The 26053-nt window shown below is 38.6% G+C and overlaps 2 protein-coding genes and 1 long non-coding RNA gene across 4 annotated transcripts; 1 reads left to right on the top strand and 2 right to left on the bottom strand.

Annotated features, from left to right (window-relative positions):
* Positions 1-410: 410 nt before the first annotated feature.
* Positions 411-9562, bottom strand: LOC306826902 (uncharacterized protein). The gene is made up of 6 exons (XM_079348457.1): positions 9507-9562; positions 5523-5819; positions 5161-5439; positions 3356-3469; positions 2716-2759; positions 411-2086 (listed from the first exon to the last, which is right to left on the bottom strand). The coding sequence occupies exons 1-6, from the start codon at positions 9556-9558 to the stop codon at positions 1907-1909; spliced, it is 966 nt and encodes a 321-aa protein (XP_079204583.1). The 5' UTR covers positions 9559-9562; the 3' UTR covers positions 411-1906.
* LOC306826909 lies at positions 7689-9153 on the top strand. Its single transcript, XR_013779544.1, has 3 exons — positions 7689-7899; positions 8095-8151; positions 8245-9153. It is a non-coding gene; the product is annotated as an uncharacterized lncRNA (long non-coding RNA).
* A 2491-nt stretch (positions 9563-12053) lies between the features above and the next one.
* On the bottom strand, positions 12054-25019 carry LOC306826899 (ATP-sensitive inward rectifier potassium channel 10-like). 2 transcript variants are annotated; one of them, XM_079348453.1, is made up of 6 exons: positions 24397-25019; positions 17380-17725; positions 16086-16297; positions 15847-15978; positions 15513-15690; positions 12054-13978 (listed from the first exon to the last, which is right to left on the bottom strand). In XM_079348453.1, exons 2-6 carry the CDS (start codon positions 17723-17725, stop codon positions 13599-13601), a joined length of 1248 nt encoding a protein of 415 aa, XP_079204579.1. In that variant the 5' UTR covers positions 24397-25019; the 3' UTR covers positions 12054-13598. The 2 variants fall into 2 exon arrangements, with proteins under 2 accessions (XP_079204579.1, XP_079204580.1); XM_079348454.1 differs by having other exon boundaries at positions 17380-17693; positions 24397-25018.
* Between the last annotated feature and the right edge of the window lie 1034 nt (positions 25020-26053).

Raw genomic sequence — 26053 nt, 5'->3', positions numbered from 1 at the left:
ACCCTCCCTCAGCAGAGACAGCTGCTAAAAATAACCTCATAGAGTCATTGCTGATGTGTTTCGGCTTGGTCGTCATAGAGAACTTCCTTTTTATTTTCACCAAATGCAGTTTGAAGTTGTGATAAAACTTCCTTGTTGCCCAAATAAAAAATAGATAAGAATAATTAATGAACTCAGATTTGCTCTTGAATGTCATTAAAACAAGACCAACATTCATCATTACAAACTGTCATGTTGTTTTACAATATGCTCTTCATAAGGTTATTTGCAACACTGTAATGCAAAGCTGAATGTTGTCAATATGTAAACAGATGAACAGCTGACTTGCTGTTGTTTTGTATCACGTTCCTGTTGAAGGACATCAGCAAACATGGACGTAAATAATGAAGAGACTGAACATACCTGTGAAATTCAGCTTTGGCTTTTATAGTTTATTAAGAAGAAGTGACTCAGCACTTTTGTAAAGCTTCAGTGACATATATCAAATACCTTTTTTATCAATAAACCATTTAAAAAAAACAAACACATTGTTTCTTTACACACAGTTCATCCATCGCAGAATGTCATCATTTCTTGAATTAAATAGTTTACACCCAATAGTCATCGGATTGTGTAAATAAGTCTTTGCCCTGAGTTGATGGTGAAATGGTTTAGAGGAGGTTTAAAAAACAAAACAATAAAAAACACCAACAAATATGCAACATTTGTAAAGTCTTTGGTCCGATTTACAACATTATTAATGATAGTGTCACGGGGTTAACAGGTAGGAAGCAGGAGAGGAGGACCCAGGTGCAGAAGAACCCATAATTTATTAACAAAAGATAAAACAAAAACTTACAAGGAAAAATCCAAAACGTTCCGAAAAGCAAAAACAAAGGAAATCCAAAAAGGCCACGAGGAGAAAACACAGGGAGCAGGGAGAAGCAGCAAGCAAAGACGACGACATACGAAAGACAATACAATGACGCGACAAGAATCTCAGGCAAACACAGAGACTAAATAGACAAGGGGTAATCAGACACAGGTGAGACTAACGAGACAGGTGAGGAACATCAGGGCAATCACAAAGGCGGGAAACACAAGGAACAAAGAACACAAGACCAGAACAACTGAGGACAAGTACAAAGTAAAACCCAACACTGACACCACCAAAACCAGATCAACAAAATAAAACAGGAAACACTAAAGACTAGACTTAAAACACAAGACAGGAAATAAACTAACAGGCAACATAGGAGGACACAGGGAAACACACTCAAGACTAAAGTAAACAAGACTATGAAACATTAAAGCACACAAGGGAAACAATCAACACTAGGAAACAAGTAACACTAAGGACAGAATGAAAACTAAAACTAGAAGAAACACAGAGACAAAACCAAACCATGACAGATAGTTATTTGATACATATTTTACAGTATTTGTCCAAACATTATAAAAAGGATCAAATATTTACAAACAGATATCAGCAATAAAACGATGTACAAAATAGAAATATGACACATTTTAAATTTACCATAAAAAAATATTTATCTTCATCCAATTCTTTCTATTCTATGTGATTATTTACAGCAAATGGTTTCTCCATATAGCATGTTACATAAATGATCTCTATAAATATATAATTTATGATGTTCAGGTGAGAGGCTCAAATGTCGGCAACAAAACAGTTCTTGTTTCTGTTTATCATTCAAGTCAAGACATAAAGATTGGAATAAAATAATCCTTCATTATAAAATCAATAATCTGACTGCAGTTGGGTCTTTTAGCTTCATTGCATGATTCAAGTAGCGAGTCCACGACCAGCGCAGAGAAAAAGAAGTCGCAGTCAGAAGTCCTTCACTGCTACCAAACTAAACTGCTGATTCCAGTGTGCAGTGTGTTGAAGGCTTCATATTGAATAGTTTCAGGTCTTTGCAGGTTTTTCGACCGTTGCATACATGCTCTCTGGCTCAGCGTTGTTTCTGGGCTGAGTGGATGCTTCAGAGCCGATGGGAGCTTTTAACAAGGAGTAGATGGAGGCTGGAGGAACAGCCGAGGCATCATTTGTTGGTCTCTGCATCCGAGGTAGGTCTATATTGACATCCTTTAACACACAACAGAAGAAGAAGGTTATCTTGCTGTTTGATATGCTTTGTGATTTCTAATCGGGCTATTATAATGTATTAGCATTAAAGTCAATATCAGCCCATGAACTCCTTAACAGACATAAAATCCTTCATATCAAGTGAGAAGATAAAAAGTGTTCCTTCAGCTCAGACTTCTTGAAAAGCAAATTAGAAAATAGAGAGAGTAGAATTTATCACATAGAAAGCTACTGCTACAACATTTGTCCATTTTTTAACAAATAAAAAGCACAGCGCTGATTGAGGTTGGGGGTGTTGGAAGGAGAATTTCACAGCAGAGTGGATGTGATGAAGAGGAGTGAGAGGCAGAATGGTTTAAATAGACCGCCTTGTTGTCAGAGTTTGATCATGATTGGATGGCATCGGGCGGTTCTCAGATCAGCTGATGGCCGCTTGTTGGCAGGTCTACTGTATTCCTCCTGAACTAATGCAGGGCTCCATGTGTGAAGGCATAACTAATAAAATATGAGCTGGTGAGGAATTTGAAAACGTTTGTCTTCATCTTGTCTCTCACATAAATTCAATTTTTTCATTTCGTCACTTCTGACTGATCTGAGAGATTTGTTTGAAAGAAACTCTTCCTCCTTACCTGAGGATCTTCATAGACTGTGTTTTCCACGTTCACTGCTTTATCTGCAGATCAGTCATCAAAAAAAAATATGGAAACTACATTAACATTACTGGAGCTGATTCTTTCATAGTGGGGCCTTATAAATCAAGTTGGTAAATGATAAACAGTTTTGAAATGCCATCCTCAAATATTTTAAATAACATTTTTTACATGTGATTTATTTTGTTAACACTGTCAATTATGTATATAAATATAAATATAAATCTATATAAATATATATATATATATATATATATATATATATATATATATATATATATATATATATATTTGAAAGAAATAATGAACACGACTCTGCCCGATGCAGATTGTCTAATGCCGCTCTGTGATGTTTGGATGTACTTATTGTAATTTGAATTAGTGATTTTGAACTTAGTTTTTACTTATTCTAACGCTAAGGTTTGGCTTCTGTTACTGCTGCGCTGTCTTTGTTAGATCACCTTGATAAGAGGCTTCATGCATGAAGGACGTCCTGATAATGTATAATATTAATGAAAATAAAAACAACACAGGGGAGAATAATGTACTTATCAAAAGAGTGAATTCACTGAGTTGGAAACTTTCACATTTTCAGATTTTACATTTAAATATCACTTACTTTGTTTTGTCCTGTGACCATAATATCCTCCGATCACAGCCAGAGCCAGAACAGCAATCACACAGACGATGGATACAACAATTGCTGTAACATTATTTCTGCCGCCTGTCGATACTGTAAAGAAAAACCAAAGCCAGATTAGAAACTCATGCTTGGATGAAATCATGCAGCATACCTGAGAGTGTGTTATAGCACCACACTGTGACAGACCTGATCTGTAGTTAAATATGATTCAGTCTAATCAACACATCATGGATGGTGCCTTAAAGTCACAGTTTAAACCTACATGGTAAGATAGTCACCACCTGGTTTAAAGGATCACCTTAGACATTAAACACATTTTTTATAGATTATTTTATCTGGCGTCTCATTTGGTGACCTGTTTGTTAGCTGTTGTTACTGAATGTAACTCTGTGACTTTGTCTGGACTTCATTTATTACGACTCTACAGGCTGTGTGACTGAATTGACCTTCAAGGATTAATAAAACTTCAGAATCTGAATCTAATAAAATAAATTTCATTGAAAGTTTTCAACTTTCAAACATTTATTGCTATTTATTTGTTAAATAATCTCAGCTATCATTTTTGCTGGAACATTAAAACTGTTTTGTCTCAACTGATTTGGTTCAACTCTAACATATGAATTAGTCAAATCTCCTGGGACACTTTGATGAAAAGAACATTATCTTTATAAATGACAGAATTCATTTAATGGAAATATTTATTCATGTTAAATTATTTGTAATAATTTATTAAACATTATTATTATTATTGAAATGATTCACCAATCAATCAATTTAAAAACGTACTGGTAGGGGATATTTTAAAACCCCTTTACCCTGTAGAGAGGTGTTTAGTTTAACGGTAACGTAACGTTAACGTTACTTTCCTGCACAAAATCTTGCCCACAGGAAAAATGCTCTTAATATGATGTTTAGAAAAGGATCCAAACGGTTGCTTCAATGAATGACTGACTGAAATAAGACACACTAAGGCCACACTTAGAACAATGATGATCATTATTGCGGCTATATCGGCCTTTGCAGGTCGTCACAAAAAAAGGGTGCCGCGAGGGACTAAACACGGGAGAAAAGGCTCTGACGCGCTGTCGTTATGAATGACTCCATCAATATGCTTTTATTCATTTATTTGTCCCAACAATCAAAAACAGACGAGACACTGACTGCGTAAAAGGCAACTTGTGCAGTACAGTGTATGGCGGTCAACAGAAATGTTCCGCTCCCATGCTCACCCCCTCTATCCATCCAAGACAATCAACCAGGTGAACAGGTGAGTGCAGCCCATATAGTGTCGGCAATCACCAAAATGATTTCCGGTAAACACACCCACCACCAGAAACAATAAGATTGCAAACAATAAACAAATAGGTAAACAAACCATTAAACCAAACACACAACCGACTTACATTCTCCTACAATCATGGTGACTGGTTGTGTCTTTGTTTACTCCCGTGGTTTTTGATGAAGGTCTGTCATGTGTAAGTAATATGTGTTTTGTGTCTTGTGTGTATTCTTTCAATGTTGTAAATAAAAAACGTACATTTGTTTTTTTTAAAGCTGATTGTTTGACAAGTTAACATGGATTAGTATTAAATCATTACACTGTTTCTGCTGTAATTATCTCATCAGAATTTATAAACAAAATGATTTCCTATCAATACAACAGAAACACCATGGAGAAGATTTATATGATTGTTTCATCAAAAAAGAAGAATCTGTTGGTGTTTAATTAAGCTACAATCCAGACTGTTCAGTAGCATCAGATTAGTTTTTTTAACTCTTACCGTCAGGCCTTGTACAAAAATCTTCAATCTTTTGGATGTCCTTTGTCGTGCTGACCTGGTTGCTATGGTTACAGATGACTAAGCCGTTCTCCAGGTAGACGTTCAGAGAAGCACCAGGTGTGATGATCTCTGCTCGCTCTCCTCCCTCATGAGAGCAGGTTTGTGTGTCACATGTGAACGTGCTGTTGATGAGAGAGTCCTCAGTGCTGCAGATCACTGTGACGTTAGTGGAGTCTGAGCTGCAGGGTTTCACTGTCAGCTTCACTCCAGACACTGGATCTGCAAGAAGCAAAGCAAGTGTGAGGACTTTTGTTAAACAGGGAACGACTTTGTGTCAACATTTTCAATGTTCAGAAACTTACCCAGAACTGTGACGCTGTATTCAGCTACATCAATTTCACTGTCACCAGAAACATGTGCTTTGTAATCTCCACTGTCTCTCTTTGTTACCTTCTTTATCAGTAGAGAGTGATCTTCTGCAGAATATTCTGCTCTAGATCTATAGTTTCCTGAAATGGCTGTTTCAATTTCATAAACTAGTCTCACAATATTAATAGTGCCATTGACACTCCATGTTAAAACATTTAACCTCGTCAGATTAACAGATTTCTGCACATCCAGACGTAAATCTTTTCCTGTCTGTACAAACGCAGGAGTCCCTGCAGAAAGAAGAGAAATACAAAACATGTGTTTGGTTAAAAAAAAAAAAAAGTTAATCAGTTAACAGTTTATCATTTGAAAACCTTTATTTTAAAGTTCTTGATAAATACAAACATGCACAAACAGCACCTATGGACGTGTATTAATGAAGAGACATCAGAGTGGGACTGATACAAAGGGAGTGTGTGATCGCTGTTCGGGGTTCAGTGCCTTAAGAGCAATTCAGTCGTACTCTGGACAAGACCTGGAACCTCTCCAGGAAACAGACGAACTTCTGTACTACTTAAGTGAGGATGTATGCTGTACTGAGGCTACTGTTTATAATGATTACTAGCTATATGCTACAATAATTTAATAGAGTTGGTTTTATTGTGTTAAGTAATAAATTTAATTGCTCATGATATAACGTATTCTAAAAATAAATTAACATGTTGTCTGATAAAACATTTTATACACCTGACTAAATTTAACAGGACCTCTAAAAGTGCAGCGAGGGGTCACTGCACAATCCCACTCAGAGAAACCACATATAGACAGGGTGTATTTTCATTCAGAGCATCACATCAGTGATATTTAACACCATCTTTAGCTCAGCTTTCAACACTACACACTGACCCTAAACACAACACTTTAATACCCACATTGTGTTGTATATATCTGTATTGGTTTAATTTAATGAGACATGTGAATGGGTTATATTTAATTATATGATACCAAAGAACAACTGGGAAATGGACTGCAGATGGAAATTAACCTTTCAGCTAAGTCTGGCTGTAAAAAAGGAACAGAGAAAAAACAATTGATGCAAGTTTGCTGTCTGGTTTCTTCCTGTTTTCACACACACACTTCTCACTTCATACTTCTCACTCAGAAATATAAAGTCCAATAGCAGGGAACTTCATGAAATAATAAATAAATAAAGTCAATTTAAAGGAGTGGGGGATGGACCGTTAAGTTAACAGACGGTTTGATAAAGCCTCGGCGATGTGTCTGTGGTGTTTTAAATGTGAAGATAACATGCAAAAGAACATGGAAACGATCTCGATGGTTAGACAGCACACCTTCTGTATCCTGACCCTCAACCTAAACACACTTAGTCCCTTTTTATCATTTTAATTCAAGTAATTTAAGTTTTTTAAATCAGAATGAAAGAACAGTTTATCTACTCGAGTAACAACAAATAACTACGATACAGCTGCTCAGTCTAAAATCTGTAGAAACACTGACGGAAGTGTTTATAACTCCAGTTTACTGAGTGATCACAGGCTCTATAGTCAGCCACTTTCATTATTTACATTCATGACATTGACAAGCTGCTGACAATAACAATCAGATCATGTCTCAGATTAACTCATTCCCCGCCATTGACGGAATTGTCCGTCATTTGGTGTTTTCAGTGAAATATGAGGCGCTCTGACGGATGTTGTGAAAAAGTTACAGGACTGTGGGCTCAAAAACCAACAAACAAGACCACCCGCGGGAAAGTAGAGAAAAAAACAACAACATCTTCTTCGTCCTTATTTCCTGAATTTCCCTCGGGATCAATAAAGTATCTATCTATCTATCTATCTATCTATCTATCTATCTATCTATCTATCTATCTATCTATCTATCTATTTTCCAGCGGGCGGAGTTCCCTCAGTCTGTATGTGAGTTTGACGCGCGTCAAAAAGTCAACATTATCCGTCTAGATATGAGATAAAAGCTGAACAGTACAAACATGCCGGCGCCAGCAAGGAGATATTCGGCTGCGGAAGCTACAGAGTTAATTATAGATACAGACTCTGATAATTCATTTTTTGACCTCCGTGAAACTGATCTGGATGAAGGCAGCAGCAGCGTCAGCGAATGGAGGGATTCAGGACGTGTAAGAGGTAAGATATGATCACGTTATTTTTTGATTCACCGTGATAGCATATGCATCTGATAATTCATGAGATAACGTGACGTCGAAATAACATATCCCTCAGTTTTGTACATAAACTATGTACCAAACAAATTTTTGACAGACTTTTTATTGTAATTTCCAGACACAGAGTCCAGGTCTCCAAGGTCCAGACATACACGTAGGTGCAAGAGGTGAGTCATGATAACATGTTTTATTTAGTTTGATAGTATGTTACTTGGATTGTATGATTATTAGATACTACAAGACAAGAGCATCTGCTAATTTGTGAGAGAAGATAAAAAAGAAATAATTTAGCTTTCATTTTGTACACAAACTATTTACCAAATGAGTATGTGCATGACATTTTACTGTCATTTTACACACAGAGTCCAGGGATTCAAGGCCCAGGTGTCCTTTATACAGACCTACCCAAGGTGAAAGAGGTAAGATATGATATGAAGAGGCCGAAAAATAACGTTCCTCTCTTTGTGCACATCACACTGTTAAAAAAAAATTGTCATTCTAATTATTTACAGGTCGAACACAGCAAAGAGGCAGAGGTCGGACCTGTGGATCTTATGGACGTGGTTGAGGTCAAGTACCTGATGACCAAGCAAGAGGCCCTGTAAACCAGCCAGGTGCAGGTCCTGGTCCAGGTAGTCTGATGTGGAAAGAAATGAACTGGCAGCCAAAAGACTTTCTTTTCACTGAGAATCCTGGACCTCTAAATGATGATGCTGCTGGTCTTGATCATATCATTCGTAAGCCTGACCTTGAAATGTACTGGTCTACAGATGACATTTAGGCCTCCCCCTACTTCAACAAGGTCATGTCCCGCAACCGGTTTGAAATCATATGGAGATTTCTACACTCCAATGATTATGAATCAAGGCCAGCAAATAGCACTGACAGGTTGTACAAAGTCCGCCCTGTCTTATATTACCTTATATCTAAATTCAGTCAAATGTATCAACCTAACACCAACATTTGCATTGATGAGGTTATGCTTCTGTGGCGTGGACGGCTAGAGTTCAGGGTGTACAATCCCCAAAAACCTGTCAAATATGGGTTCAAATCCTACATCATTTGTGATTCTGACACAGGCTACTGTTACAACATGAAACCCTATTGCAGAGAAGGCACTTCCCTGGGAGACACAGTTGTCTCTCTTCTTGATCAGGTTTTTGTTCAACTAATGTTTTATTATTGAAAATAATAATGATATTTAAGTGTTTGTAAAAACAAAGTATTTCTGAGTGTATAAGAGAAGAAAAATGTATAATATAGTTTGTAAATGTTGTAGTGCTACACTATTCAAAGAAAATTTATAATTTTATGTAATCATTTTTATTTATTTTAGTTATTTATTTTAAAATATAACTGTAGTTGTCAAATGAAAGTAAAAAGAATCCAAATGTAAACTCAAAATCACATTTTTTTCTTGAAAATAAATAAAGTGTTTTACAAAAGTGCCGTTTACTCAGCTTTTTGTCCGGAATGTTGTTTTTTTGTGAAAATGGCCGATATTCAAGTGCTGATAAAAAAAAGATTGAATGAAGTTTGAATAAAATAGTTTTTTGTATATGAAAGCAGAGGCTCTGATCTTTCTTTTGATGTATTAAATATTTACATATTCAAAGAACAAAATATTCTGTGAGTCTTGAAAGATTGGTGAAAATGGTGAAAAAGGCTGGCGCTGGCTGGCAACAATTCTAGAATTCTCTGGCGGGGAAAAAGTTAAAGTATTTTATCAAAGACACTTCAACAACAGGACATGTACACTAAATAAAGTTCTTACCTTGTGATAAATGCAGCAGAGAAAAAGAGAAGAGAAGCACGATGGGCGCCATCTTATGAACTGAGAGGCACGCGGAAGAGATATGCAGAGTTTGTAGCCGGCCTACTTCCTTCATTTAACTAGGAAGAGATTAGAGGAGCGCTTTGACAACACAGTGAAGGTGGAAATTTAAAAAAAATTTAAATTGTAAATTTAAAAAAAACCCCAGTATATTTCCTTCTTTTTTGTGCAAAAGTTGTAAAATAGCATGCAAGTTTTTGTGTATGAAACGTGTCACAAACACAAATAAATATCAACAATTATTTTTGTTTAAAAAACAAAAGAAATCATGCTACATTGATCTGTAAACAAAATAGTTTGAAGCCTTTGCAAAAACAAAAAAAAATGGTTGGTTTGAACATAAGTCTCCACATCTGACAAGGAAAATTGTAGTTATTAATTTTTGAGGTGGCTAATCAGATTTTTATAAGGTCGTATGTAACCTCTCTGGACAGGGTGAAACAGGGTGTAATACTGTAAGGCTACAGCATTACAGGCTGTAAGGCTGTGTTTCTGACCTGGTCATCTGCAGTACAGGGGCCCCACAAGGGACCGTCTTAGCTCCCTTCCTCTTCACCCTCTATACTGCAGACTTCTCCTACAACACGACCAACTGTCACCTGCAGAAGTTCTCTGATGACTGCCATCGCCGGCCTCATTCCCAATGGGGATGGGGTAAAACCAAAGAACTGGTGGTGGACTTTCGCAGACACAGACCCACTTCCCCCACACCAGTGAACATCCAGGGAAAGGACATTAAGATAGTGGACTCTGATAAGTACCTGGGTGTTCACCTGAACAATAAACTGGACTGGACTGACAACACACAGGCTCTCTACAAGAAAGGCCAGAGCAGACTTCACCTGCTGAGGAGACTCAGGTCTTTCAGAGTGCAGGGAGCACTCCTGAAGACTTTTTACGACTCAGTGGTAGCCATCTTTTACAGAGTGGTCTGCTGGAGCAGCAGCACCACGGCTGCAGACAGGAACAGACTGAACAAACTGGTGAAGAAGGCCAGCTCTGTCCTGAGCTGCCCCCTGGACCCTGTGGAGGTGGTGGGAGACAGGAGGATGATGAAGAAGCTATCATCCCTGATGGAGAACGTCTCCCACCCCCTGCATGGTACTGTAACAGCACTGGGCAGCTCCTTCAGTGACAGGCTCCGCCACGCGCGCTGTCTGAAGGAGAGATACCGCAGGTCCTTCCTTCCTGCTGCAGTCAGACTGTTTAACTCAGCCTGCTCCCCGTAGATCAAACACACCAAACTGGACAATTTACTCCTACTTGTTGTGCAATAATAATGTTATAAGATGTCACCTGATCTTAACTGTATTTTTATTCTTAAATTTGATTGCAATGCATTATTTATTTATGTGACAATTTGTGCAATAACATTCCCTCCTTATGTGCGCTGTGTGCATGTTAGTGTTCATACTGTTTATATAGACTTACATCTTTAAGCTACAGGCATTTCAACTGTTCCTTTCTGAGGCATGTTTTTTTTAGTAGCTCTTTAATTGATGCACATTTCTTTTTCGTACTAGCTCTTGATTACTGTTTTTGATGCATGTTTTTTGCACTGTGTGATTTTCTTCTGCTATCCTGCTTTGCTGCTGTAACACTGTAAATTTCTCCGCTCGCAAGATGAATAAAGGATTATCTTATCTTATCTTATACATTTGCTTAATGAGATGAGTTTGATGGATTGGGAAAATTATGAAGTTAAGCTTTTGGTTTTGTTGGTGTTGTCTTATGTGGTTTAGAGAGTGTTTTTGTTTTTTTAATAATTTCCTGTTATGTTCTGTAGTTGCTCTTATATTTATTTATTTATTTTGTCTTTTTTGTGAAGGTTGTCTTTTTATTTATTTTTTAAGTCTGCATGGTTATACACTTTGTTGATGTGTGTATTATTTTTGTTGGAAAATGCTAAATCAGATATTATTAGATTTGATTTTGCATACAGTCAGAGATCCTGGGCCTCAGTATTTGGTTTTATCAGACTGAAATTTCTAATGAACGACACAAAACTAAATATGGTCTTTATAACTCAGCTTTATTAAATCACTTATGTCAGAAATTATTTTCCCATTTCATCAGTCTGTCTTCATTTTAAACATTTATACATCCATCACTCTCTTTTCTTTTCCTCACCTGTCATGACTAATCATCATTGTTCATTTATAGTAAAATCATTATCAGTAACTTACAAACATCTGTTTCACATATTCATCCCTCAGGTGTGGGTCTGCTGCAGTCATCCCCTCAGTCCTGCTCAGCTCCTTGTCATTTTAATAAAAATCAATATGGGACTTCAACAAAGATTGATATTAGTAAGATGAAAATGATAGCACTGAAGGCTTCTACACACATAATGCTTAATGCAGTATAAAACAGTCACATGTGCATTTACATCCATGTTATGTACAACAACTGTATGTAATCAGGGGCATGTCCAGACTTTTATGACTGGGGCTCTGACTTATGCAGGGTGGTCTGAAGTGTGATGTCTTTCTTTTTTTTTTACAAACAAAAGACAATATGCTACATTGATATGTAAAGAAAATAGCTTGAAGTCTTTAAAAAAAAAAAAAAAATTTGGTCTGAACATAAGTCTCCACATCTGACAGTTTTTTTATTGAAGGGGTGGCCGATCAGATCTTTATAGGGTCACATGCCACCCCTCTGGACACGCCCCTGTAAGGCATTAAAACATGAATTCATGTGTATGAGTCTGTTTGTCATTCTGACAGACACACTGCATTAAGCCTTGTAGAAGGGAAGTGTATTCAAACGCCCTCAAATTTAAACACAATTAGTATGTAAGTGGTTTTAATAGTATATAAAAAAACATCTTAATCAAAGGTTTTAAACAAAAGCAGCTAAATTTCCTAAGGTGCAAATGTACATATACCGTACTTACATAAAGTGCTAACTTTCTGTATTAAACAGCAGCAATAGTTTCACTTGACCAAAAGTATACAGAGCACACTCAATCTGAAGGTTGTCTATGTTTTTAGTTGTTGTGCTATACGTTAAAAAGACTCTGCAGTGCTTAACATTTAACACACTGTTGTGCAATGTATCTTGAGATTTGAAACTGTGTTGGTGTGAACAGGAAATAACAGCCTTTTTGCGGTTGTATGGAGAAACTGTCACAGTATGATTAACAGCGTCTTTCTCATGACACTTAGAAGCTGAAACTTAAAACATGCAGTACATTCATGTGTGTGAGTATTCACTGCATTTTTAGGTTGTGGAGAAGGTGAGTGTCTTCTCTACCGTCTGTGGAAGTTTTGAACCTTACCAATCTCCCTTGTGATCATTTTATCTGTGAGAGTGGAAACTACATGTTCAAAATGATAAACATAGTGTCATGAAACCCTTTGTTCAGAGGGGGGAAGCCAAAACGACGCATCAAATTTCCGGTACTCTCCACGAGTGGGGACATCTGTCTTTTGAATAAATCACTCATGCAATTATTAACCCTGTTTTTACAGTATGAACTCGACACACCCCACTTAATTGACCTGCTACTGAAATCCCTTATCCAATCATGTGATGCATTAGTGTGTTTTTAGGTGTTTTTATGTGACGTTCTGTAAATGTCTGTTTGTATAGTGTTTCATACTCTACATGCAAGGAAAATTCCCCCAGGGGCATCATTCACACATTCGGGTTAAAGCTCCTGTGAGAAGTTTTCACCTTGGTATGAAACAGGCTGAAATTAGTGTGACGCCTCTGCATGAACTACATCAGAAAAGTAGACCATCAGATTAGAGACATTGTGACATCTACCATGGACGAGATTCATATGAATGCAATTAAACCAGTGTAAAACATTTCCTGCCATATATAGGACGAAGGCATACATAAAGTTGTCCACAGCTTTTCAACCTGCTGTTGCATCTTTTGGTGTTATTGGGACCAAGATATCTTCAGGTCAAAACAGTCTTAAAAGAGAGTCTCCCACTGATTTGCTGTATTCATTGAACTTGGCTGTTTCCTGCTAGTTGCTCAAAATAAAAATAGTCCAGTCTTGACCAGTCCAAGTGTTCAAACGTTGCTGATGCGAACACTGGCACGGCCTCGGTCCTCACCTCTGTCTCTGTAGCTCTGCTCCAGACGAATCTTCTCTGGATCCGACAGCTCAGAAACGAGCCCTCCCCCGTTGCTCTGGTACATGTGCTGGGGACTGGGGGTCTTGAAGACTGGCGTGCTCTTTGTCTTGGCCACTTTGTCAAAGAAGGCGAAGTCTGCAACGTATTTTCCAGATGGGGAAAGGGAGACAACGGGGGGAAACTCATAACCCCAGAGAATCTCATCTGGAAGGTAGGAGGTGCGAACCTGGCAGGTCGCAGAGGTCGGCTCAATTGTAGCACTCATGATGACCAACAACTCAAAGTCGGCCAACTCTGGATCTGTCCAACCCCCACCTGGTGGGGAAGAGCAAGGAAGAGAAGGGAAAGAAAAGTGGGAGAGTGAAATTAAGAATAAAACATAAAAGATGTAATGTGGGGGGTTTTGACCAAAAGTATAGTGCTTTTGATTAATGTAGTTTACATATTCATATCTACATATTCAGTCCAGTGGGTTATTTCAAAAGAGAAATAACTCATGATGGAAATGATGAAAGTCCCTAACACCCAGCGATGCAGCACACCAAACTGTAATTGGTCATTTAAGGCTAACACAGCTGTATTTTCGGGCCCAGTGTCTAAATCACTGAAAAAGCTCATTTCAATCAATCTGCACATTAACCTTGTCTCAGGCAGTGGCCCGTGTGTGTTTTCGGGCTGCACAGGGGAACAATGAATGGAGAGACATTTGAAAAGCTGGCTCAAGTTGGGTCTGTTTAAGCACAATGACGCAGGCACATCTGTCTGCAGACCTACCTGGCTTTTAAAAGGACTAGGAGGTGATACTCCGACTGGCTTGACTCAGGTTACCCCACACATGATCAAGAGATGTAATACAACCATATCACATCTTGCACCCTAGTGGCATCCTCAGGTGATGAAAAAAAAAGCCAATAAAGAAGTACAAAAAACTGCATTTCTAAAAGGGGCTCATTGATCATAGATCTGATCCAGTTTGACCCAGAATAAGATTTTTGCATCAGAAGAGCATAATAAGGGGCGTGGCCTCTGTGACTAGCCGTGGAGTTAGTTATCTGTTTACCAGGATGCTGGTCTTCACTTTACTTTCTCACCTTAAATTGTTTGTTTCAGTTGTTTTAATTTTTTGATATACTGTATGCTAGCAATGGTAGAGAACTCCACCTCTTTGCCTGCTTCTGGATAAGCTTTGGATTTATTCTTAGCCAACATTTCCAAAACTGCGACCATCATCATTGGGCACAACGATCACTGACATACTCCGTGTTTTATACACAGGGGCACCAGGTGTCTAGATTTTAAGTTGCTGAAAGTGCAGAAGGAAGCCGACATGGCCCCACACGATGTGGTTTAGACCACTTGGGTGTGGCAAAAACGGCATCCAACAATCATTGACTTAATGAAAATATAGGATACAGATAGGTAAGGAGGGTTACATATAATACTCACTCTCTTCCATTTTTGTTTATGTTTTAATCATCTTTTATGCAAACTTCAGTTCACTTGCAGCAAACAAAGACTCCACACATAGCTATGGTTAACAGCATCTCAATTTACAGTTTACAACTGTTATTAAGAGGATGAGATCATGTTACAACCCCGTGACATGATGTTTCAGCTGTGAACTTCCCTGCCTTTATTCCATTTATAGTAATCTAAATACAAAAAGCTGAAGTACTGCTATAACTGTCAGAGACATTTACTTCCACATTGTTTTACACCATGGGCAATAATCTATTTACAGTAATTGCAGTATGGAAATACCACTAAGTATTCTCTACTACTAAGTCTATTAAGATCAAACTTTTGACCAAAAACCCACCAAACGTCCTGTCCTAAAAGTCAAGTTTACCCTTGTCTGCCCAGGCTCGCAGGGGGCTTGTGTCATCGATGAGGTGGTAGAAGGTGAGGGGAAGGATGAGGAAGGGGCTGTCACTGGACATGTCCACTTGGAATGGGACATTCCTCTGGTCCAGACGAACCGTCTCACCTTCCTTGGTCAGAGACGTCTGGAGCAGTTTTCCTGTCACCTGGTTGGGAATAATCACTTCATGGGTTCACTGCCTGACAGGTGTGTTAATTAGTATGAAAATCCAGCCGTTCTGTTGAGGAACCTTTCTTTGTTTCCACAATCAGTGTGTGAGGAAAAAAATGGAAATATCTGATATTCATCTAAAGAGATTTACCTGACATCCAATCAGGAGACTCTTACGCATGTTTGCCACTCTGATCATCAGACAGGGTCGGCCTTCATGTGTCGATACAACAGCATGTTGGCTGAACTTCACTGTTTCTCCCCGCTTCTTTGGCCGCGCCACCTGCACAGAGAAAACTTGATAAGTCTTGATTTTAAGTTTGACCATGTCTTCTGGTTTTTTCGTTGTATTTCACTTTGTAACTCCATGTTTCATAGCGAGTTGGTTACCTTGGCCAGGAAGGTACCAGTGATGAAGATCTCAATCAGCATTGTGAGGACAAGTTGGATGATGAGGAGGATGATGGCTAAGGGACATTCCTCAGTGATGCAGCGGAAACCATAACCGATGGTTGTTTGAGATTCCAGGGAAAAGAGAAAAGCGCCGGTCAGGGACTGCATCTGCATCACGCAGGGCGTGTGGTTTGATGGCGGATCGAATTCTGAAAGAAGAAGAATAGTTTAAGAGACAAAAAAAATAATTGAAACAATTCTGATGAACGTCAACCATAGTTGTTTGAGTTGTGAATTTGTATTATTGTAATGTCAAATGTAACTTTTTACATTCTGACAAAGAAACTTTGTACTTTAACAGCTAAATATACAACATGACAGGGGACTCTACAACAGTCATGCTTGGATGAGTAACACTGGAAAAATAGAGTGCTATTGTAGAAAATAAGGGGGAGTATGTGTTTTTTTGGAGATACAAAGTAATTTCCTAACCATATGAAGACCCACTCTTTTTGGTTTTAGTCAAAGATTCCACTCAGGAAATATACTTGTTTCCTTGTTTGTTTGTTTGTTTGTTTTTTTTTAGCTCCAAACAGATTCCAGAGAACCATTTTTTTCCTTTGAATAAAGTATTTGAATGTAGTTCAGAAAATATAGCGTAGAATTGTTTTACTTCTCAAAATTTCACATTTCACTACCAAATCGACAATAGTGCACCTTTAAATTAAGGTGTTTGTGTTATAATTTCCAAAGTTGTTGCTTACAATGCTGTCATGACTTTATTCTTGTTTTATGAAATCTAATGTTTTGTTGTTATTTTTTATTTCATTTTGTCAAATTGTTTGTGCTCACGAACTCCCCAAATCCTTGAGACGTTTTTTTATGCAATCAATTCTGTTTATTCTTTTCGTCTTGGGTTTTTAGGATTGATCTGGGAAATATTCAAAAAGCCACTATAAAATATCTGATATCTATCTCATTAAAACATCACAATTATGTTGTTGTTTTGTTTTGTTTTGTTTTTTACCAACAAACTGTTTGGAGGTCATAAAGCTTGCGTTTTCACCCCCTGTGAAACACAGACGCCGTGTGAACGAAAGGCCGATCCGATACTCAACTGTTTCGTTTTACTGTCACAGCGTCTCCGTGTAAACGTGGCCTCAGAAACAAAAGGGTTAGGACGGGGACAGGCCAAGAAAGTTTGGTGCTTATTCGACCGCATCCATTGAAAGATGCTCCATCTGAAATGAGGTACGTCATAGTATTCCCCTACACCCACTTCTTCACTCACCAAGCAGGTCACCATGAACCAGCGCCACCAGATACCACAGAACACCGAAGAGGAACCAGGTCCCAGCGAACGTTAAGGTGAATAGAAATAACTTCCAGCGCCACTGCATGTCCAGGAACGTGGTCCAGAGGTCACGCATGTACAGCGCACTTCGCCCACTGACATGCTCGATTCGAATGTTGCTACGCCCATCTTTGGACAGGACACGCCTCCTCTTCCTCAGAGTCCCACCACCACCGGATAGGCCACCGCCCAGCAACGGTTTCAAAACGTCTGTCTGTGTCTGGGAGTGGCAAACCTTCTGAGGGGAGGAGCTACGGGAGGAAGGGGGTGTGGCAGATGTCATCTGGTAAACAATAACAACAACAAAACAAGTCAGTGTTGTTAAAAGGGTCCTCTATGATGTTTTTAGAGTGAATATAGGAAGTCTTTACACAAGCTTACTGGAAGAAGATAAACCTTTTTAGTAACGCTTCCTTTTACCGTCACTTGGTAAATTCAACCAAGTAAGGGTATAATCATATCTGGTAATTTCTGGTTTTGTGGGAACAAATCATACTTCCTTTTACAGTCAAGTTTCATCTTAATTTCTTTAAACAACTGAATAGTAATAGTACTTTTTTATTGTATATTTCCACATGGTGAGTCACAGCAAACTGTTTCTATAAAGATGCTGCCAAATTCCCCAGAAAGTATTGATTTCAATTTGGGCTGTTACCAATCCTGAACCTGCAACAAGTAACCTAAATTAAGGGGTTATACCAGAGGTTTTTCCAAGTAATTTTGCTGTAATTTCTAAGTATTGACCTTCTTGTTTGTTATTGCCCAGTGATGTACGGTTCTTACTCAATATATTTACCTATATTGGTATTTAACCAGTATACTTAACGGACAGTAAACAGAAGGACTATCTCATTTTTAATACTCTCAAGATTTCCAACTTTAAAAGTACTTCATGAACTTATTTTGACTGAGATTGTTGTGACTAAGTAATTAGGGGAAAGACAGAAACTATCTATGATGAGGTGATTTCATTTATTATGCAGAAAGTAACACATTTACAACAAGTTGGTCCTTTGATTTCAAAGTACGACAACTAATTCCTGCTAATCAAAAAAAGAAAAAAAAAAACATCACCTCTTAGTGGTATATGAGTGTTTGTCGTCATTTTTCATTTGAAATTTGGAGGTGGTTTCCTCAGTTTCCTGTGGTTAACACAACCTACAGACCAATTCTTAGGTCAGGTCCATAATATTGAGTTTTAAAAATATGTTTAAAAAAAACCTGTGTGCATATGTTGTTTGTCTCCTTGTTACGTCATGGGGAAAACTAGTGACACTAGTTATAATATTAAAATTTCAATATTAGCATGCAGAAGGAGGATGAGAAAAACACTGAAGCTATAATATAATAACTGTTCTATAAATGAAGAGGAAGAGGAAGAACAGATATTTCCTAATGGATTGCAACACAGTAAGGTGTTTCCTCACAAATACTGTATGAAGCAACAGCATTATGAAACATGGTAACTTAAAATGCTCAGCTAATGACAAGACTTGTCTTTGGTGGGTCTTGGATTAAGAACTTGTAAAAAAAAAAATAATAATAATAAGATTATTGAACGAATAATTATACAAATAATCATTGTTTTTTAAGGGCAAAATAAAACATTAGTATGCATGCAACACATTTTCTCAGACTGTTGCTTATTGAAGTGTGTTGAACACACGCTAACCAGAGAAAAACCAGGTTGGACTAAAACAACATGTGGTTAACCTGAAACTTTTTTTCTGTTCATTCAAATGTCTCTGAAAGAACGCTTACAAAGCAATCCTTCATCAGCTATTCAATTTTAAACATAAACTGTGTACTTTAACTTTTAACCATCTTAGAGGTTGTGTTATCAAAAACAGTCCCACGCTTTGCATGACGATCCTTGTTATCAAAGTCTTGATCACAGAACTTGATAACACATGAGTGCACTGCACAGTTCCTGTAAAGGTGCTATCTATTAGTTCTCTGTTTGTTTAGACAGCTTGGGGTAAAACTAAAGAGTCTATATGTGGATATAGCCTATTAGTTTTCAAAGAAAAGCTAACGAGAAAGTGCATTTTATAATTTCCAATGTTCATCAGATGTGAATCCTACTGATGCAAAAAGCAATGGTTGCAATTCTTTGCAAGCTTATGATAAAATCACACTGCTTCCTGTTGATTACTTTTTTTTTTTACCCGAGTAAACATTTCCCTCATTAGCGGATTCAATTACTAATTTTCAGTCTTATTCAACATGACGTTAAACTTGAACATCATGGTCCCATTCAGAATAAAGTTAACACTAAAGCAGGGTACACGTAAGATTTAGGACGCAAATACTTGAGGCAGAAAAATTGCCGGCACTAAAAATAAATGCATAGACGAGTTCTCAGAACACAAGTTATTAAAAAACCAATAGGCGATCTCACAGCGCTATATCTGCTTCACATGAGCTTTTCTTTTGCACTCACTGACATTTCCTCTTCACTTGACCATTGCTTGTGCTGACATTTAGTTTCACTCAGATGTCCTGGGTTAAAGCCCAGTGTTTACCCAGCCCTTACATATATATCAATATGGACAATGTCTCATTTGGATGAACAAAAGTCAAGCTAAAATACCCCTACGACGGCTGGTGGAACCACGGAACTGGCAGCAGGCACCATCTTCTTCCCAAAACACAGATTTAACTTACGGATAAAGACCCCGACACACCAAAGAGACCATGTGTCCGTCTGTGAGCAGTCCAGCTCCATCGATACCCGTCAGCCCCAGTTTGCCTGTTTTTGGATGATTCCTTATGTTCTCACTTGGACATTAATGGAGCTCAGCGTAAGTTCAGACAGGAAGACTGGTGTTACTCTTTCATTCATTCACCTCTTCATTCATTCTTTAACCACACCCCCTACCACCTGTATCTCTCTCTGGCAAGCAGCTTATCATGGACGTGTATCATCCTGGAATTAACCAACCAGACTCTGCCACGAACTTTCTCTACCAATCAATGGCTTGCTGTCAATAGTTTAAAAACTCTCTCTCTTCCAGTCATCCTGTAGCTGCAGGCATACGCCGCAACCCTCCTCCACCCCAGTCACCTCCTTCCAGCTCGGCAGAGTCCAGGCCCCGGCTGAAACCCCCTCCTCTTCTCAGCCTCCATCCTTTTCACCACCACCAGTGTCTCGACTCCACAGGGGGGCATCCTATCCCGCGTCGGCCTCACTACCCCTCGGAGTTCATGAAGTCGTCATGACGGAGTCTAGCCCCCAAAAGACTTTGCACATTTCATTCTACAATTATTGCACATTCATTGTAATAAATAGTTGTTCATTCTTAATTAAGTCTCTCCTGATTGAAATCTAAGTGATAACTAACTTTTATGGTGATTAACTTTTAGGACAGAATCTGGGTTGAAAAAAAGATTTATTTTAAGGTGTATTTTTAACTTTGTAGTTACACGTCTCATCTGTCAACATGGAGGATATACTGCATCCAGTCAGCAGGGGGAGCTCTAAATGTTTTGGCTTCACTTCAAATTTAAAAGAATATATAAAACACATAACATCTGCACTATATTGTTGGATTGTTGCTGTAATTTCTGCCCTTCTCAGAACATTAAAATGCATTCAAACCCGTTTCACTGACACACAGACAGTTACTGTATCTCCACACATTTGGCATGCTCACTTACGTCCAACAAATCGCGAAGACCAGGGAGCCGATAAGCCACAAAAGAAGGAGATTAAGGAGGACGTGAGAGAAAAGAAGGAAGAGAAGAATTAGAACGAAGATGTTCAGCATGAAAACAACAAGCTCTTCACAGAGTCCCATTTGATTTGCAGAGGAGAGTAGAGATGCCTGAATGAAACAATAAAGAGGTTGAAAAAATCTTTGTGTGGAAACTAACACGTTAATCAAGATAACATTCATCTTTACAGTTGGTTCTTACTAGAGAGGCCTTTAGTGGACAAAGAGTGAACTTTTATCTGGTAACTGGAGACGGTGGAAAGAGTTTGTCAGGAAAAGGGCCAAAGTTTGAATCTTTCAGCCCTGATCAGGACTTACTTTTTAAAAGCCTGGTTCAAGGATCCTTTTGTCGTCTTTTTCAGACGTTTTCTGCTGCTTTTTTTTAATCCGTTCATCCGTTTTCCGTTTCTTAATCAGATTCCACCGGATGAACTTTGAGAGTGCACCTAATTTCCAAAAGTATGTGGACAGACACCCCATCATTAAGGTGGTGTGTTAGTTGAATATCTCCCCCTCCTGACTGTAGGGATTCACTTTCATCGTGAGGTTGGCCAATGATCATGAGTGATAAGAGGTGATACATTTCTTCCAAAAAAAAAACCTGGTGTCTTTATGTTTTATTTTTCTTAAATCTGTTCATCGGTCTGTCCCAGTGTTCGGGGACTATTTAACCCTTTCCGCCCCTCTGTTTTTTTTTTCTCAGTCCTATTGGTGATAACGTCAATCAGGAGCATCCTGTCTTGGATGAGTACTTCCAGACCAAAGTGAAAGTGTAAAAAGCGCTTACAATATCAGTGCTTTTGCTTCTAAAGTTCATCACAAGTTCAAAGTTGAAGGAAATGAAAACAGTTGCACCCAAAGGTTTCATCTGTAGGTCAGAGTTTCAACCACGAGATGTAAAAAAAAACCCACAAAAAAACCGATGCTGACCTCACCCTGTGTGTAGAAACAGAGAGGTTATTCATACCTCCCTTTATTGGGGGTACAACCATGTAAATACCTTAATTATAATCACAGCCCTGAACCAAAAGTTTCCCATTTAATTTTGTCCTTTTTTTGTGAATCAAAATAGCTTCTTTTCAATGCTGCTCATGAATTGCGCAACCAATCAGCTTTAATTACGTCTGACTTTGGTGATTATGCAAGGGTGAGCCCCTCAAAAGATTCATAATTACAATGACACCATTGAAAACTTCACTCTTTCAACTCTGTGTCGCCCTCTCGCCCAATTTTCTGCTCACGCTCAAACACAACTCCCAGAAGAAGAAAAAAAAATGAAACCCCTCAAATTCCTGCAAGTCAGATATCAGATAACTAATAGAGCAATTGGGAGTAAATAAGAGTGAAATATTTGTGACCAACCTCTCCAGTCGGATGTATTCCATCTCCATGGCAAGGCTAAAACTTTACTGTACCCCCCTGCCTCAGTGAACGGGATCCAAAAACTGAATTAAAACTTTTTTTTTTTGCCAAACAAAAGGGGCAGCGGGCTGTTTTTATTTCTTGATCTCCCTCCGTCTCTCTTTCTCTCTCTTTTTCTGCTTTCCTCTTTCTCACTCCTTCCTTCTCTCTTTCTCCTCTGTGTACACAGGAATGCTTTGTTCACAGCTGAGATAAAAGAAACAAAAGACACCATTGACAAAAACGACCATCCGTATGTGTGTGTGTGTGTGTGTGTGTGTGTGTGTGTGTGTGTGAGAGAGAGAGAGACGTGTACATGTGTATTTCTGTTTGTGTGTGAGGGACTGTTGGCGTTAACGTGTGATTTGGCATGCATGTATGTGCATGTTATCTGACTGTAATAATTAAGAAAGTATGTATAATTATAAAAGTGTGTGTGCGGGTGTTCGCGCATGTGTGTGTGTGTGTGTGTGTGTGTGTGTGTGTGTGTGTGTGTGTGTGTGTGTGTGCATGATGAGTGAAAGGAAAAAACGAGGGAACGGAAGAGAGAGAGAAAGAGATCTGTGACAAAAGGCCCTCGTTAGTATTCTGGAGTGAGGAGTAATCCCCTCCATACCCCCCCCCCCCCCCCCCCCCCCCCCCACACACACACACACACACACACACCTACACACACATTTACCTTCCTTTCTTTCTATTATTTGTTAGATGTATGAGAAACAAACATTAAAACTAACGTTATTTAAGGTGAAAATATTCAGTGAATGAAAAGTAACTATGTATGTTCACGTTTCTGTCTTTCCTCTAATTCTGTTTGAATTTCTTGATAGATTTTAGACACGACTCCTTCAATAAATGGCTCGCTTACTACAAGACTTCAAATGTCTGTTAATCAGAAGGCTGACAGACACATATCATTATAAGAAAGGACAAATCTGAGTGAAACGTGTTTTAGAGCAGACATATAAGTCGTCTCTTTGACGTAGTTGTTGTGGATAAAACACAAATCAGACCTGAAGACTTATTCGAAGCCTTACCTGCAGATTCAATGAAGTAAATATCTTTTTATGTATTCTCTTTTTTTACCTTCAGTGTCCTTCAGTTAGGACCCTTCGCCAATCACGAGAGAAGAGTTTACTATCCACTGCTCATGCCAGGGTCATTGTGTCATGTGTAAACTCTCATTTATTTTTTTCATCCATTGATGTGAATTTCCTTTTGTTGCCTTTTTAGGACACATAATGTCACACCTGTGTGAGGATAAATCAAATCTGACGTGATTTAATCAGATGCTCTGATTGGATGTAATCCTCGACGAGATCGTTTGGTTGTCCTGCACCTGTGATGGTCCTGTTGTTATCACAGTGCATCCTGTGAAACTGTACACCTGAAGTCACTGCATCAAGTGGTATTCAAGTATTGTCAAAACTTTCATTTCTTAGAAGTTTAGATGAATTAGAAAGTTGATTTTTGATTTTTCGAACTTTTTTTTTTTTTTTTTAATATAGCACCATCTTGTTCACTTCTATTTTACCAGTAAAATATGAACTGGTAAAAACCTGTGGAAATCATGCATTAATAGCACATTTAGTTGTCAATCAAATAAACACTTGGTAATAAATTGAATGAGACATACATTTACTCATCAAATACAATATGCATGTTTTCTTTCTGCAGAAGTCCGAAGTCCCAGGTAGAACAAATGACAACCGTCTTTATAAACAAAGGAAACTGTTCATTTCTTGGTTTAAAAATGGACATTATGATGAAATATAAAGACCATTATTCATGTCTGGTATACTGACCTTGCATTCTGCTGAGAAATTGATTTGCTTACCTTTTCTGCTGGGATTGAAGTCTAATTGACCCGTGCAGAGAGGAGGCAGGAGCCCTCAGCCTGTCGTCCACATGTCTGCTTTGTTGCCATACGCATGCTCACACCACACTTTTGGGACTGTAAAAACTTCAGCAGCCTGCGTCCCACGACATCGGTGCACCATCCAGGAGAGTTATGGAGACGGTCACTGACACATCGGGCTCCTGTTTCTGACCTGAAGCCCGATCTCACTGCTCGCAAATTCTTCCCAAAGAGACAGGTCTTGGCTTTATAAGAGGCATCACTCTCTCTCTCTCTCTCTCTCTCTCTCTCAATTCTACTCTCCCTCACTCCTGAATTCCTGCCGTGTCCTGCAAACGTCTGTGTAATTGCTGTAATAATTAATCGCCACTCCCCCAAGTCTGAATTCAGTATCCGATTAACACTTCGGACAAAAAGTGAATCTAATGGCAGCCTTTAAATCCATCCCATAGAATCAGTTAATGCAAATGTTGTTGCATCACTTTCTCACCATCAAACTCTACACACCATACTGAAAACGTGAAAACAAACACACAAACACACACACACACACACACACACACACACAGAGATTTCACAATTAGGGCCTCACATGCACTTTCTCCACAAAATGCACACAGCACACGCCAACAGACCACCCCCTGCAGCACACCCACAAATACACACACACACACACACACAGAAAAACATGCACAAACAGTCTTTTAGGGGGCACCACAGAGCCCCCTATTCATAACTTCTGAGCCCCGCGTTTGCTGTGTCCAAGAGCGTCCGTACTGAGCGTCCTGTCGAGCTCAAACACATAAAGAGGGACATCCGTGAGGTGAATACGGGCCCTTATTCTGCCTCAGGAGAGGGTGACCAAGCATTATTTAATTCAAATAGGGGGAGGTGGAAGGAGTTGAAGAGGACCACCGGTCAAATGTGGTGAAGAATTCCAGAGTCGACGTCACGATGCAAAGTTCAGCAAATGGCTTTATTTTCAAACATCTGTGGTCATTTTTTACAGGAGTGTAAAAAATGTAAAAAAAAACAACTCTGATTTTCAAGTAACAACGAAGGCAGTTCAGTGGACTACAAGTAGCATTAAAGTAAAGTAGCATTCTTGCTAACTCCTGCATGGAAACATCCACTGGTGTTCTTCACTGAGCTCTGTTGCTATCACATTAACAAAAGTGTGTAAAAGAGCTACATCCCTTCTTACAGTTTTTCTGAGCGTCTAGGGGAGCACAGTAAGCAACCTGTCAGCAAGAAAAGGAGCCATCAACACTTGAAATAACAATTATATTTAATTAAAAAAAAAAAACTAAGCCAAATACAATGATCGAAATGAAAGCAAAAGGGTCTGCAAGGCGAAGTGTTACAAAAAACCGACAAGTAACAAAACGTGGTCAGTTACCTGTGAGTCTATTGAGAGCACGGAAATGGCAAGAACAAAACCAAAGTTTCCGTTCCTAACAAATGACTAAGAGACTTTGCAGGGCTGCTTCACCAAGGTTCTTTAAAAGACAAAACAGTTTTTGAGCTATAGCATCAAAGCATCAAACTATAAAAACTCAGTTTTACTCTTGGGCTCTTGTGACAGCAATGCTGCTTTTGGACTCTGAATGTGTTCCTTTTGCAGAGAGGCACTTTG

The sequence above is a fragment of the Symphodus melops genome (genome assembly GCF_947650265.1).
Source record: "Symphodus melops genome assembly, chromosome: 7".
NCBI classification, from domain to species: Eukaryota; Metazoa; Chordata; class Actinopteri; order Labriformes; family Labridae; genus Symphodus; species Symphodus melops.
This window is presented reverse-complemented; position numbering and strand designations above follow the sequence as displayed.